The sequence below is a fragment of the Aulonocara sp. 'chitande type north' Nkhata Bay genome, linkage group LG1 (assembly GCF_057382095.1).
Source record: "Aulonocara sp. 'chitande type north' Nkhata Bay isolate Kocher_YH1m ecotype deep benthic linkage group LG1, A_spYH_male_GT1.1, whole genome shotgun sequence".
In the NCBI taxonomy this organism is placed as follows: domain Eukaryota; kingdom Metazoa; phylum Chordata; class Actinopteri; order Cichliformes; family Cichlidae; genus Aulonocara; species Aulonocara sp. 'chitande type north' Nkhata Bay.
Window position 1 is genome coordinate 21400155 of NC_141344.1, and position 12789 is coordinate 21412943.

General features: G+C 38.8%; 1 protein-coding gene across 3 annotated transcripts in view; it reads right to left on the reverse strand.

The window, feature by feature from the left end:
* The window catches only part of tub (TUB bipartite transcription factor), a 60610-nt gene that overhangs the window by 3569 nt on the left and 44252 nt on the right, over positions 1-12789 (reverse strand). For 2 of the 3 annotated variants that reach the window (XM_086287988.1, XM_086288007.1), the window contains exons 3-9: positions 12040-12202; positions 9366-9503; positions 7228-7383; positions 6300-6421; positions 4128-4319; positions 3836-3948; positions 704-818 (exon numbers count right to left, since the gene is read on the reverse strand). In XM_086287988.1, coding sequence (XP_086144114.1) covers positions 704-818; positions 3836-3948; positions 4128-4319; positions 6300-6421; positions 7228-7383; positions 9366-9503; positions 12040-12202 — 999 coding nt within the window. The remainder of the gene's footprint in view (positions 1-703; positions 819-3835; positions 3949-4127; positions 4320-6299; positions 6422-7227; positions 7384-9365; positions 9504-12039; positions 12203-12789) is intronic. The other variant, XM_086287997.1, reaches the window with a different exon arrangement.

Below are 12789 nucleotides of genomic sequence, written 5' to 3' on the forward strand. Positions count from 1 at the left end.
ATTACTGAATGTTATTTCTGGATGCAGTTACATAAAGCTGTACTTTTCAAAGCCTTAGCTTTAGCTAATATTTGTCGTTTTGCTCACTGCCATCGTAGGACGACCGGCTGACGTCCATGTCATTTCATTTTTGACCTATTTTTAAACCATGACCTGGCAAAATGTAGCTCATTTAGTTAACCTTTATTTAACCATGACGCTCTTTTTCAAGGGAGACATGGCCACATCTCAATTTTAAACACTGCATCTGAATTTTTGCAGTGCGTTGTACTGTCATGTATGAGGTTGTTGTGGGAGGTTTTTCAGATCATATAAGTACATTTCTCATGAAAACAGATGATCAGTTACTATGCTGACAGTTAAGATATTTGCTAACTATGGCTATTTTAATTTCCTGTTTATGTAGCTACTTAGAGCTTGAATCACAGCTTGTGCTGCAAATAAAGGATGCACAGTGGTTGTCTGCTGCCAGGGCTTAGACAGGGAGGACAGAGCTGCTCCATTCACAATTCTGCTGCAACTTTTTTTCCATTTCTGCCTAATGCAGTTTTAAACAGGTTACTGGAAAAATGCATTATTTTAAATCAGTAGTATTACAGCATATTTCTAACAAAATCTAAATAATAATAATAATGCTGTATCTTTTCAGCAACGTGAAAACACAAGTATAGTCAAGTATAGTCTAGCATTTTGATGAACTCACATAGCAAATGGCTGCTAGCTCTTGACGCAAGTTGCTAGCTTCGAGGCTGGTGGTGCTCTTCATAGGGTTCAGACCGTTGTCATATACAGTGAACTTAGTTCCCATGAGGTTTGATCTGCAAACAAAACATTACACATTAAGGAATATAATGACTCTCTAAAACAAACACCGGCGGTGGGGCTCAAACTACCTGCGTAAATTAGCAGTTTTGCTATAATCTGGCATGTTTACATGTTATATTTTTCATAATACTTATGCCCACTAACATGCGCTATCCCTGCTAAATATATAAAAAACAAATAACTGGAAATAACAGGTATCCAGGTTTAATTACATAATGAAAACAGATCGCATGGTTTGACACTTGAGTTTTGAAATATGACCTGAGCTCCTTTGCAACAATTGTCACTGGTGTAAAACTTGTGTTTTTGTGCTCTCCCTGGAGTATAACTCCCTTTATCATCTCATTTAGTTTCAACTGAAACCACACCTTACAAAATGAATTATGTTGAATTCAGTAAGACTTAAGGTAGCGAATGAGATCATAAAATCGTCAAGAAGGTGTTCACAGATAAAATCACAAGTGGAGTGATTTTTCCAGAGCCTTCTACATACTGTCTGTGGATACAAACTGAAAGGGAAATAAAAGCAGAGTACAGTGTTTGCAAACCACTGCATGCTTTTGACTTCATGCCCCTCCAAATATAATTGTGTTCCACTCGAGTTCGTCCTTGTTGGCTTATGGCTCAGCAGTGATTGATAGACTGGATTTTGGCAGGTGGGTGGTCCAATCTAAATCCCGACAGACAAGGCAAGTGGCTAGTGCTCTGTCTTTAAGCAAGTTCTTACACGAGGTAAACACTGGCTGAAAAGTTGACAAATTATGGCATACAACATCCTTGACTCGATTCCCAGCGAGAGCACCTTTGCTTAATTTCATACCACCTTCTCCCTCCCTACCCCACTCGATCTTTTTTTCTCATACCACATTTACTTTCATATGTTGCACTCGCTTTTCGCTTAGAAACCTTTTTCTATAAAATGAGGAATTAGAAAACATATTCTCCGCTGTACTGTAGCGCTGATGTTTGATGTATTGTGCTGTTCAATCAATCATTAATTAGTTCTTACACTTTTTAGACTGTCAGTCATTAGTTCTTGCACTGCACACCAGTAAATGGCAATAAAGACAGAATCTGCAGGAAAATTTGTCCAACTATACTCAATTCCAGCTATGAAATAACCATTTATCTAATATTGGAGAACAACATTTGCATTTCTCGGTTATACTCGTCCAGTGTATTTTAAACAACTTTGACTTGACACCTACCTGTGCGGTGTAGGTGGTGCCATTTAGAAATGCTTCTTAAAAGCCACATGTTTAGCCGTCTCATTTAGATATCTCATTTAGGCCAAGGACTGATGAAAGGTCACTGTTCGTTCCAATTTAGACCGCCATCATTCAAGCAGGACAGTGCAAAGCTTTGAGCGGTACATCGACCAGTGGTCCAAAGACTAAAAGGTTGCACAAGCCCATATTTGATTAAACTCTAGAGGGGCTTCCATGGAGCCTTGAAGCTGTTTCTAATGATTATGTCAATCATGTTTTGTTTTGGTTTGTTTTTTAAAAAATACAATTAGATTAGAAATAGTAGTTCGAGCACAAAAGTTAAATAAGAAATCCAACACTTAGCATAATTACTCAGATTATGTATTCTGATCTGGAAGAAATTATTCATCAGTTAAAGTCTTGCACTTCTTTACTTGACAACATCCCCAACAAACTCTTCAAATCTGTGTCTCGTTGTTTTACAAATCATATTATCAATAGCTCTCTCCAGACTGGAATTTTCCCTGTTTCACTCAGATGTGCTGTAATCACACTGCTACTCAGCAAGAACAACTTAGAGTCATTGGTAATGATTATGGAGCCATTTCTAATCTTTCATTCCTCAAAATATTTAAAAAAAAATGTTTACAAACAACCGGATGAATGCCTTTCAAATCACAGCATTTATGATGAGTACCAATCAGGGTTCAGATCTAATCATAGCACAGAAGCAGCTCCTGCTAAAGTCATCAATGACCTGCAGATCAACAGTGACTCACAGAGAGTTGCAGTTTTACTTCTGCTTGATCTCACTGCTGCTTTTGACACTGCTGATCATGACATTTTAATTTAAAGGCTGAATGACTCAGTTGGTTTACCAGGTCAAGTTCTTGATTTGCTATCATCATACCAAAAGAGGATCTAGATGTGTTCTTATGTTCTTATGTTCTTTCTTGGTACTATCATAAAGAATCATAATATTATCTTGAAATTCTTATACAGATGATACATAGTTTTACCCATTATCGTCAAAAAATATGTTCATATTTATCATCCCTTCCTCTGAAGCACAATGAGCGAGTCAGAAACCTTGGCAACATTTTGGACAGTGATCTCAGGTTTAATAAAAACATCAATAAGGTTAGTAAGAACTGCTTTTCTTATGTTAGAAAAGTTAGAGGATTCTTATCTCAAAGGGAAATTGGTCCATGCTTTCATAGAAATTAGTTTAGATTATTGTGGTGCTCCATTTGCAGGACTCTCACAAATAATCAGTAGGCCGACTCTCGTCGTATTCAAAATGCAGCAACAGAGTCCTTACAGGTACGCACAAATTTGACCAAGCAGTGTTGAAGTCACTTCATAGACTCCCAGTGCAATACAGAATTACCTGTAAAAGCTTTTTATTAGTTCATAAAGCTCTTAGTAGTTTGGCCCCTTGAGTACATCTCTGACTTGCTCACTGTTTATAACCCAGTCAGATCTCTCAGGTCATCAGGTCCAGAATTTGTAAATGTTCAGATGTAAGTATGCTGAGGGAGTGTTTGGTTACTGTGGTCCTGTTCTTTGGAACAAGCTGCTCACACAGACCTACACTTAATAGCTGTGTGTGTTTTTTAAAGATTTATTTTCACTACCTTAAGGTATTGTACCTTTTTAAATGCGCTTCTTTCTTCTGTGTTAAGCACATTGACTTTAGATATAATGAAATGTGCCATATAGATTAATATTGCCAATGCCATATCTAATTCCTAATGTAAGCTGCTAAAGTGTTTAATACAACAAAGCCACTGAGGACTTACCTCAGTTTGCCAATAAAACTCTCTCCACCTCGAGACAGATCAGTTGGATCAATGGAGATGAGGTAATTTGATGTTTTACTCTTTTTCCTCTTTCTCCCAGCTAACAGGAACACCTGTTACCAAACCATATTGTCAAACACCTACAGACAATCAACATGGTTTGATACCACAAAGCTGCATTATTTGAATATATAAGTTAGATTAGAGTCCAGATGTTAACAACTTACTGTAAAAAAATTCCCTGACAGATATCTTGTGTAATATGTTTTTAAACCTTAAAGACTCGTCTCACCTTCTTGCCATCCTCTCTCTCCAGGTGGAGATAGTAGGTCGGATACATGCCTCTGTCCATGCCCTTTTTGTCCCTGGTGATTCTGCACTTCACTCTGACCCCCTGCGGTGCTGGGCGCAGAGAAAACTCCTCAAGGTCATCAACATCAATGGCAGGTTCACTGACTGGTGGAGTGGGTGCTGAGGCCACCTCCTGTAGGATCAAATATGGCAAGAGCCCTCGTGAAATGGTGGACTGATGAGCATTAAAGCAGAGTAATGAGTCTGGAAATCAAATTGTCCACTGGGATTAAGAATGAGCACACTGTGTCTAAAATAAGAACCTGAAGCAGAGACAGAACATTGAAATGACTGAAGGGAAAAAATTAGAGTGGAAAGAAGAGCAAAGAGAAATTATGTTATCAAAAGGGGAAAGAGACAGCAAAGGCTGGGAAGTCCATAACTGTGTGTTTCATTCTGTGCTTTTCTACCTAGTTATACTTTTACTGCATTCGCAGTGTGTTTGCACTTAAAAAGGAAGTCATTGCCAATCAGACGCTTTCCAGATGGTATAACATATGGAATCAACATCTAATGCTACTGTTCAGTTTTGACTAGACCCCCTCTTTCCTGAACTCCTCCATATATGCTGCAGATGCAAATTTCTATTTTTAACTCCATAAGACATTTTGCAACTGATACTCAGTACAATTCTTGTGTACTTTGGGATACCTCAATCTTTTCTCCTTGTTTCCCTTCCATAAGAATGGCTTCTTGAAAGCCACATATCCACTGAGACTATTTCTGATGATGGTTCAGTGAACAAAAAGTGGATCAACTAAAGGGCCAGATGTATCTCTGTCCTGTGACATGCCTTTTCTGTTTTTCCCCCCATATCTTAAAGACGTGACATTTCAGAATTGGATCTTTGCTAAGTTGTCTTGTATGTGTGAATACAACACTGGTTAATCCCTTGAGTTTTATGCTTGAATGATTCATAGGCCAGGCTTAAACGGCTCAACAAAAAAGGGAAAAAAAACCTCTGATAATGGTCAGGTACAAGGACTGTACAGAACATTAGCAAAAAGCAGTTAATATCCAAAGAAAAGATGAAAGGCTAGGGCACTATGGCCCAATACCACGTTAAAAACAAAAAACTAGAAACTCTAGCTTCTTGGAAGCAAAGATTGCAAAAAAATGAAGGGTGGCTCAAGACTTTTGCACCACACTATATCTATAAACAAAGACATTTTTGTACTTTGGCTACTTTCTTACGAGTGCACTGCAACTCTCGTGTTACCTGAAAGAAGCTGTTGGTCCAGTTTATGACCAAACACTATCTAAAAGATTATCTGCATATTTTAAAAAATATGCAGATAATGAGCAAAATGCTCACTGAGGTAAGAAAACAACTGAGGAACAATCATAGCTTTAAAGGAATCACTTGAGCTGGTTAACATGGGCAGGGATAGCTCAGTAGGTAAAGTGGTCGCCCCATGATCGGAAGGTCGGCGGTTCGAATCCACTTAACGGCTACCCTGAGGTACCCCTGAGCAAGGTACCGTCCCTACACACTGCTCCCCGGGTGCCTGCTTAGTGGGCTGCCCACTGCTTCACTGAGTGAATGGGTCAAATGCAGAGAAAAACAAGTAATTTCCCCATGGGGATCAATAAAGTATCCGTTATTATTATTATTTCTGTTATTGAGTCTTCCTCAAGCAAATTGAAGTTGTATGTGTCCTCCCCCCAAAACATGACAGCACACCTGCATCCACAAGACTAGTAAGAAGCAAAGTACAATGTGTGGTCCTAGAAAAACATGGAAAAAATAAACCTGTTTCTGAAACCTGTTTTCTAAAACTACTTTTATTGCACCATGTTCATTCACTCTTGAGCTGCTGTAACATGAATCAAATGGCTGAATTGCCACATCAGCATACAGTCAAGTTCTATAGAGTCTTGCTAATGACCTACTAATTGTATTCAGGTTTGAGACCCCTGGCATATGGGAAATACTTAATTTGTTTTAAATTAAGCTATAATTGTCTGCAACTCTACTTTCAGCTGGGAAACTATCCAAACTGGTGATAAAATAGCAGATTTTTGTTTTTTATTAGCTACTGTCAAAAGGTGCTCGGTGCTGCGCAAAAAGACATGCAGAGAGCACAAATTCATGCTGTGAAATTAATTTTACCTTGCTGGACTTTTTACTAGTGGCAGAGCCTGGTCTTGTGTTGCTGTTGAGCTGTGAAGAGCTGGAGCTAATTTCATCATCATCATCCTCCTCTTCATCAAAATTCATGCTGCTCGATATACCTTCACAGGAAGGATGGAAAGAAGGATCGAGAGGAAGAAAGAACAAAAGAAAGAAATTAAATTGGAACTGTGGCTAAATACCAGACTTAAATACCAGAAATATGAGACTACCAGACTGATCCACTTGTGGCTGTGTTTTATCTGGTGTGTTTTCACTGATTACAGTCTCATTTAATGAGCAGTTTTGTTGTAGTTTTTGGCACATAAAACTTGCTGAAAATGTATCTTACTTAAAGCATTGTGATGTCTTACAAGAAGAAAGCGTAGCGTTCATGCTGAGACTGCTAAAACAACATTCTTGCCACTTAAAATAATCTTTTTATTTACTTTTAATTTTGCAAAGTTAAACCCAGTTAAGCACCTGAACTCTAACCCTCATCACTCAACTCCCTCTCACAGTACACTGTGATGAAAAACTGTCATAATAGATCAAGGAAGTACGTGCACTATTACAACTCTCTCTACTACACTGTTGCATCAGTGCATTTGATTGTAAATTACAGTTCACATTTCCCTTTGCTGCATATAGATTATACAGTTTTTGTGTTAATTATGTATGGAACAATTGATGTGTGTTAGCGCTGAGTGTTTACAGTACGAATAATTATATTATTTTTCATTCAGATGCTGGATTTTAAAATGGCCTATTTATTTGGAGTTGTGTGTTTTTTAACATGAGTCAGTGGTTTTCATCCTCCCACCAACACAACGCAGCAGCAGACCAGAACGCCGTGGGTGTAAATAAGGACTTGTAGTTGTGCTATTGCAGAAGCAGTGGCAGAAGCTTTCTTGAGCGCTGTCAGTACCTTTTTTGAGCATGGTCACGCGAAGATCCTGTTTACTCTGAGACTGAGTGCAGCTCATCACGGGCTCTGCCTCGGCCTCCTCTGAGGTGGGGTGACCCACTGTCAGGATCTGGATCTGACTGTCATCCTGCTGGGAAGCCAGGCCATCGATCGCTGCTGAGTCAAAATCCCAGAAAAGAAAAACAAACTCTTTCAGAATGACTCACTTCTTTTCCACTATCAGTATTTCATGCTGTTGTAAGATTCAAGTCTAAATGAACCACTGCAAAGTACAACAAGGGCAGGTCATTCAGCAATAATTTGTGCATTAATCACATAGTCAAACAGCCTGAGTAAATCTGACAACATTCCCATTTCTCCACTTTTGGGCATTTTGTTTTATGTAATTGTTTTGCTCTGTGTCTTCAATATTCAATCAACTTCTAAAGTGTGCATTCAGGCAAAAAGAACACGTCTCCACTTGTCCTATGAAAAAAAAATTTAAAAAGAAAAGAAAATATTGCATAGAGTTTGCAGGCATTCAGATTTACAGCTCTATTAAGGTCCCGCCACTGCATTTAAATCATGTTGTGCAGCACCTTAATTCTTTTCTTCTGTTGCATGAACTAATTTTGGGTGTAAGTTTTGGCTGCTGGACAGATGACCTCACATTTCACTCTAGAAAACCTTATACAAAGAAATTCATGGTCAACTAAATGACTGCAAGTTGTCCAAATCTCCCCTCCACTGCTGTGCTGCCAGTTGTTATGAGGTGTTCATTTTTCTCCAAACATCATGCTGTACATAATAACCAAACATCATCACTTTGCCCTCATCTGTTCAAAGGACAGTGCTCCATTCTATTGTCTTGTAGTATTTTTTCAGATGCAAACTTAAGCCATATTGTCATGTTCTGCTTTCCCCTAAGCAACCCTTCGAAACAAGTCATGCTTTTTCAGACTTTTTCTGATTGTACTGTCATGAACTTGAACATTGTTTTTATTTTGTCCAAGAAGAGCACAGTTTGACCTTGGGATGAAACTTCTAGGAAGTCTACCCAGGGAAGAGGGTGGCATTATGCTAACACACATCCGGAAGCTCCAGACTAACTGCAAAAAATGTTGGTTTTAGAAAAATGTTCACACTTGCTGATGATGAATGTACATAGCTGCATAACATCCTGTAACAGCTGTCATTTTGACGTGACTGCATATTCTACTCAGTATATATGTTATATATTAACATGCTGCTTTAACAAAATTAGGTCAGTCTTATCTTTTGATTTCTTATTCATTCCATGTCTTTCTTTTCCTTCAGAGATATGCGTGTAAAAATCAAGAATCCTATTTTTATTTTATGAAAGTATGTAGAAGGCTGCATTTTCATATCTTCATTATCTAAACTGAAAATGAACAACCTCTGATCTTGCTAGAGCTCATTTTCTAATGACTGCATCATTTCTGCTTATGCTTTAACGAATCAGAGCACGAGACAGAAGAAGAAGTGAGACAGATCAATAAGTGGTGAATCTGGCACTACTGGCCTGGATAATCTTTTACCACAGTTGAATCTAATTCACTTTCCTGGGACAAAGTCATTCCAAAGGCAAGCATCTGCTGTATTGCAGTATATCAGATGCCAAATGTCTCCAAAGTCAGATATTGTTGATCATTTTTTTGGCAAACACCTTAACTATTATATTTCATTGTGCTCAGTCTGCAATAACACACATTGAAGGTTGAACGGCATGGAAGCTTAAGGGAAACAATGACAGCAATTGTAGTTCTTTTAATCTTCTAATGTAGGTCTTCATTTGTGGTGTGTCAGTCTGTCATACATCATCACAGACACTGAGCTCTGACGACTTTGGCACCATGGCAGGGGATAAGAGGGCAGCCGAGTTTCACTCAGTTGTGCTGTTGCCAGCTGTGGCTCAAAAAAGTCAGTGGGGAAACGTTATCTGAGGAGGGCATACAGAGCTTGGATAGACTTCTGAAGCTGCTGGATAGTAAGGATTTTGGCTCCTCTCTTTTTCACACAGGGGACCGCTTCTAAAAGCTGATTATTTGGTGTTTAAAAATGGATGTGCAAAGCCCAAGAACAGTATGTTTATCCATTTTTCACACAGTTTAATTAACCATTTGAACCAGCACACTGACCTTTGTGTTTCCCCTTCCTCTCCTTCTTTTCACTGCCTGTCTGTGGAGTGGAACTGGCTGATGCTTTGCCCTTTTTGGCTGAGCGTGGTGGCTGTGGATCCGACATCACCTTCACCTCTTCCTGTTCAGCTTCTTGCACTGAACACAGGAATGAACACGACTGAAGCACATGATGGGTTATAATAAATATGTCTTTCACATTAAACATTACGTTATCTTCTAGTGTAATACACAATACCATTTAAAAGTATTTGCCCCTTTTAGATATATATTTTTTAATATAAACATAACCTGAGTAAATACAAAATGCCATTTTTAAATGAGGATTTAATTTATTAAGGGGAAAAATGCTATCCAGACCTACCTGACCCAATGCAAAAAAAGTTATTCGACCCCTAAAACTAATAACTGGCTGTGCCACACTTGACAGCAAGAACTGCAACAAAGTTGTTCACATCAATGTGAAGGAATATGAAGCAATCCTTTCTACAGAATTGTTTAAATTGAGCCACACCGGAGCATTTTACATCATGAATGGCCTGTTTAAGGTCACTCCAAAGCATCCCAATCAATCAACTTTGAAGCCATGAAAAAACCTTAATCTGTATTTTTTTAGTCAGTCAGAGGTGGACTTGCCGATGTGTTTTTGGGTCATTTTTGTGGTGCACTAGAACTATGCCATAGAATAAGAAATCAGGAAGGTGGAAAACACTTTTTCACAGCAACCTATTGCAGTAAAAATGTTCAATGTGTTTATTTGATCTTACAGTCACAATCAAAGTGACTGTAAGATCAATTTTTTACTCAATGTGGGACTAATACTGGGCTGCAAATCTGTAGCTAAAATCACTGCAGGTTTACAGTCCAGAGTTTCCAGCTTAGAAAAAGTGTGGAGCAAACTGTGAACGAAGGCTAGAATGTTTTTATTCATTTTCCCGTAGCATTGTTATGGTTTATTATTCTTTTTTTTTGCATCAGAATAAAAGAATATGGCAGAGGAACATCTTTCTCTTCTCTCTACAGGAAATTTGACAGTTCTTGGCCTTAATCCCAGAAACTGTCCCTCAAAAAATAATTAAATAAATAAAAATGCTCTGCCTGGCCTCTGTGTGTAAATAAGAAGACTTCAGCGGCCCCAGATATAACAAATGGTTATGTCTATAACTTCTGTTCCCTGAAGGAGAGTAACTAGGTACAAAATATAAAGTATTGCATAATAACTTTATTTATATAGCACTTTTCAAAACATCAAGTTACAAAGTGCTTCACAGTTCGAATAAAAGCTGCACACTGATGATACGTGTACATGAATGAAGTGAAGGGGAACGGATAAAGGAAACCCTAACCTATGAAAATGAGTTTCAGCATTCGCTTAAAACAAATAACAGACTGAGCCAAACTGATTGACTTCAGAAGGGTGTTCCACATTTTGGGCACTACAACCTCAAAAGCATGATCAGGTTTTAAAATCAGGCACCAGTTAGATGATCGGAGAGGCTGGATGCATTCGTCGTGGTCATCCCTCAGTTTAATAGCTGCTCTTCAGTGAGCCAGGCAAGCGGCAACCTTGTGTTGTACCTTGTTCCGCTTAACATATCTACTCATTCTGTTTCAGTCAGTTCACTCAGTACAACACACACAGCATGGGACATATGAACATACATAAATATACATTAATCAGAGGACAAGTTGGACAATCAGCACCTTAGTTCTTAACGAGCAACTGAAGGGGATGTAACGTCCAAACGATAGACAGACCAGATGATGGACCAACTAGCTGCAGCACAAAAATTAATTTAAAAATTATTTAATTTAAAAAGGGCCCATAAGTTTGCTATTCCTCTGGTGGAATCCCGTGCACCTTTGGTGACAAAACGCACAGGCTTTGGTTTCAGTAAACATTCTTATAGCGTGGACAATCCCCACTGTCCCCTGGGGACAGTAGTGAACAGAAAATTTCTGCTTTACTTGCTTTGGTTTTGGTTACTCATACCAAAATCCAAAGCAAAATTACTGCACAAGAAAACTCAAAATGAGTGCTCTGTGGACAGCCTATGCACCAACTGACCAGTGGAGGCTAACACAATCAGGCGCAGTTAAGCTAACTTCAAGCCACAGACAGCAGAGCTAACTAGCAGTAGCTAGCTAGCCCGACTCAGCAGAGGTTTTCTTGGCAAGGTAAAGAACGTAAGAAATAAGGGGTGTATGTGATAACACGGTGTATATGTACAGCCCCACGTGCACCTATGTCATCACAAGTCATGTGCCTTAAAGCAGTGAACAGAAGAGGTCTTCATCCAAGACTTGCGGGGCTGTGATATCCCACATTACGTGTAGTACTTCGAATCGACTGAAAGGGAACACAGTTTCTGCTCCTGTGTGGTTTGATTTGCAGCACTGCAGTAGATGATGCAGTGTGTTGTATTCCCTCTACATGATGTCTTATTTAAAGCTGTAAATTTTACAGCTATGCAACACTAATCATTTAAAAAACGGTTTCATGTCTGGTTTATAGTTCTAATTGGGATGTCAGGAAGAACAAACACTCTTTATAAATAAGAAAGACTTATTAAACGAACAGTGCGACTTCTTTATTTCTTCAGCTGATGTTTTTCTTTAATTCTCTGTTTAAGCTTTCTGAATCAACACAGCCATAGAGGAGTGCAAGCTTTACCATGGTAGATAGTGCTGCTGTTGCTGCTGAGGTAGGATTCCACCAGTGGAGCCTGTTCCTCACTTTGCTTGGCCCGACGGGTCCGTGATCTCCCATCCACATTAGACTGGACCATCAGGGGCTCTTGCCTCTTCTTCTTCTGCTTCTGTTCAAGGAGTGCTCGCTGACATTTCAAGCAAATGGAAAAATAAAGGTAGAGTTTCAACAAATAGAAAAAGTCACTATCTTTACTGATCTTCACTGAAGTAATGACATTAGAGACCAAATGCCGCCATGTTTACCGTGACTGAGTACCAGCATGCCATGTCTGAAAGTGGTAGATAATCGTTTCAGTAGAAGATTATCATTTGCAATTCATTATTAAATTGGTGTCAAGAAAAAAGAACCGAAGGCAAAAAGCAGGAATGATATGTTTTGTCAGTCCATCATGGTCTCAATGTGTTTGCGTCATCATTAGTAGTGAAATTTAACAATGCGCCATTTCAATTCATTAGCTTTCATTTTCTTTCCCTGCTTTCCGCCATTTTCCCTGCTGAGCGTCATCTTTCTTTTTTTTTACCAGTTACTTCCGTTCACTTTACCCTCATTCATTTAATAAGCACCACCACAAGGAGTCATTAAGTAGTGATTTCAATTGGCGAGGGAAATCCATTTAGAGTAGGCACATAGACATATCAATATTGGCGCCAGTGATTCAGTAAGAGCTATTATTGCCATATCGAATTTGTAGTGAGATAATTTATCTGAGTT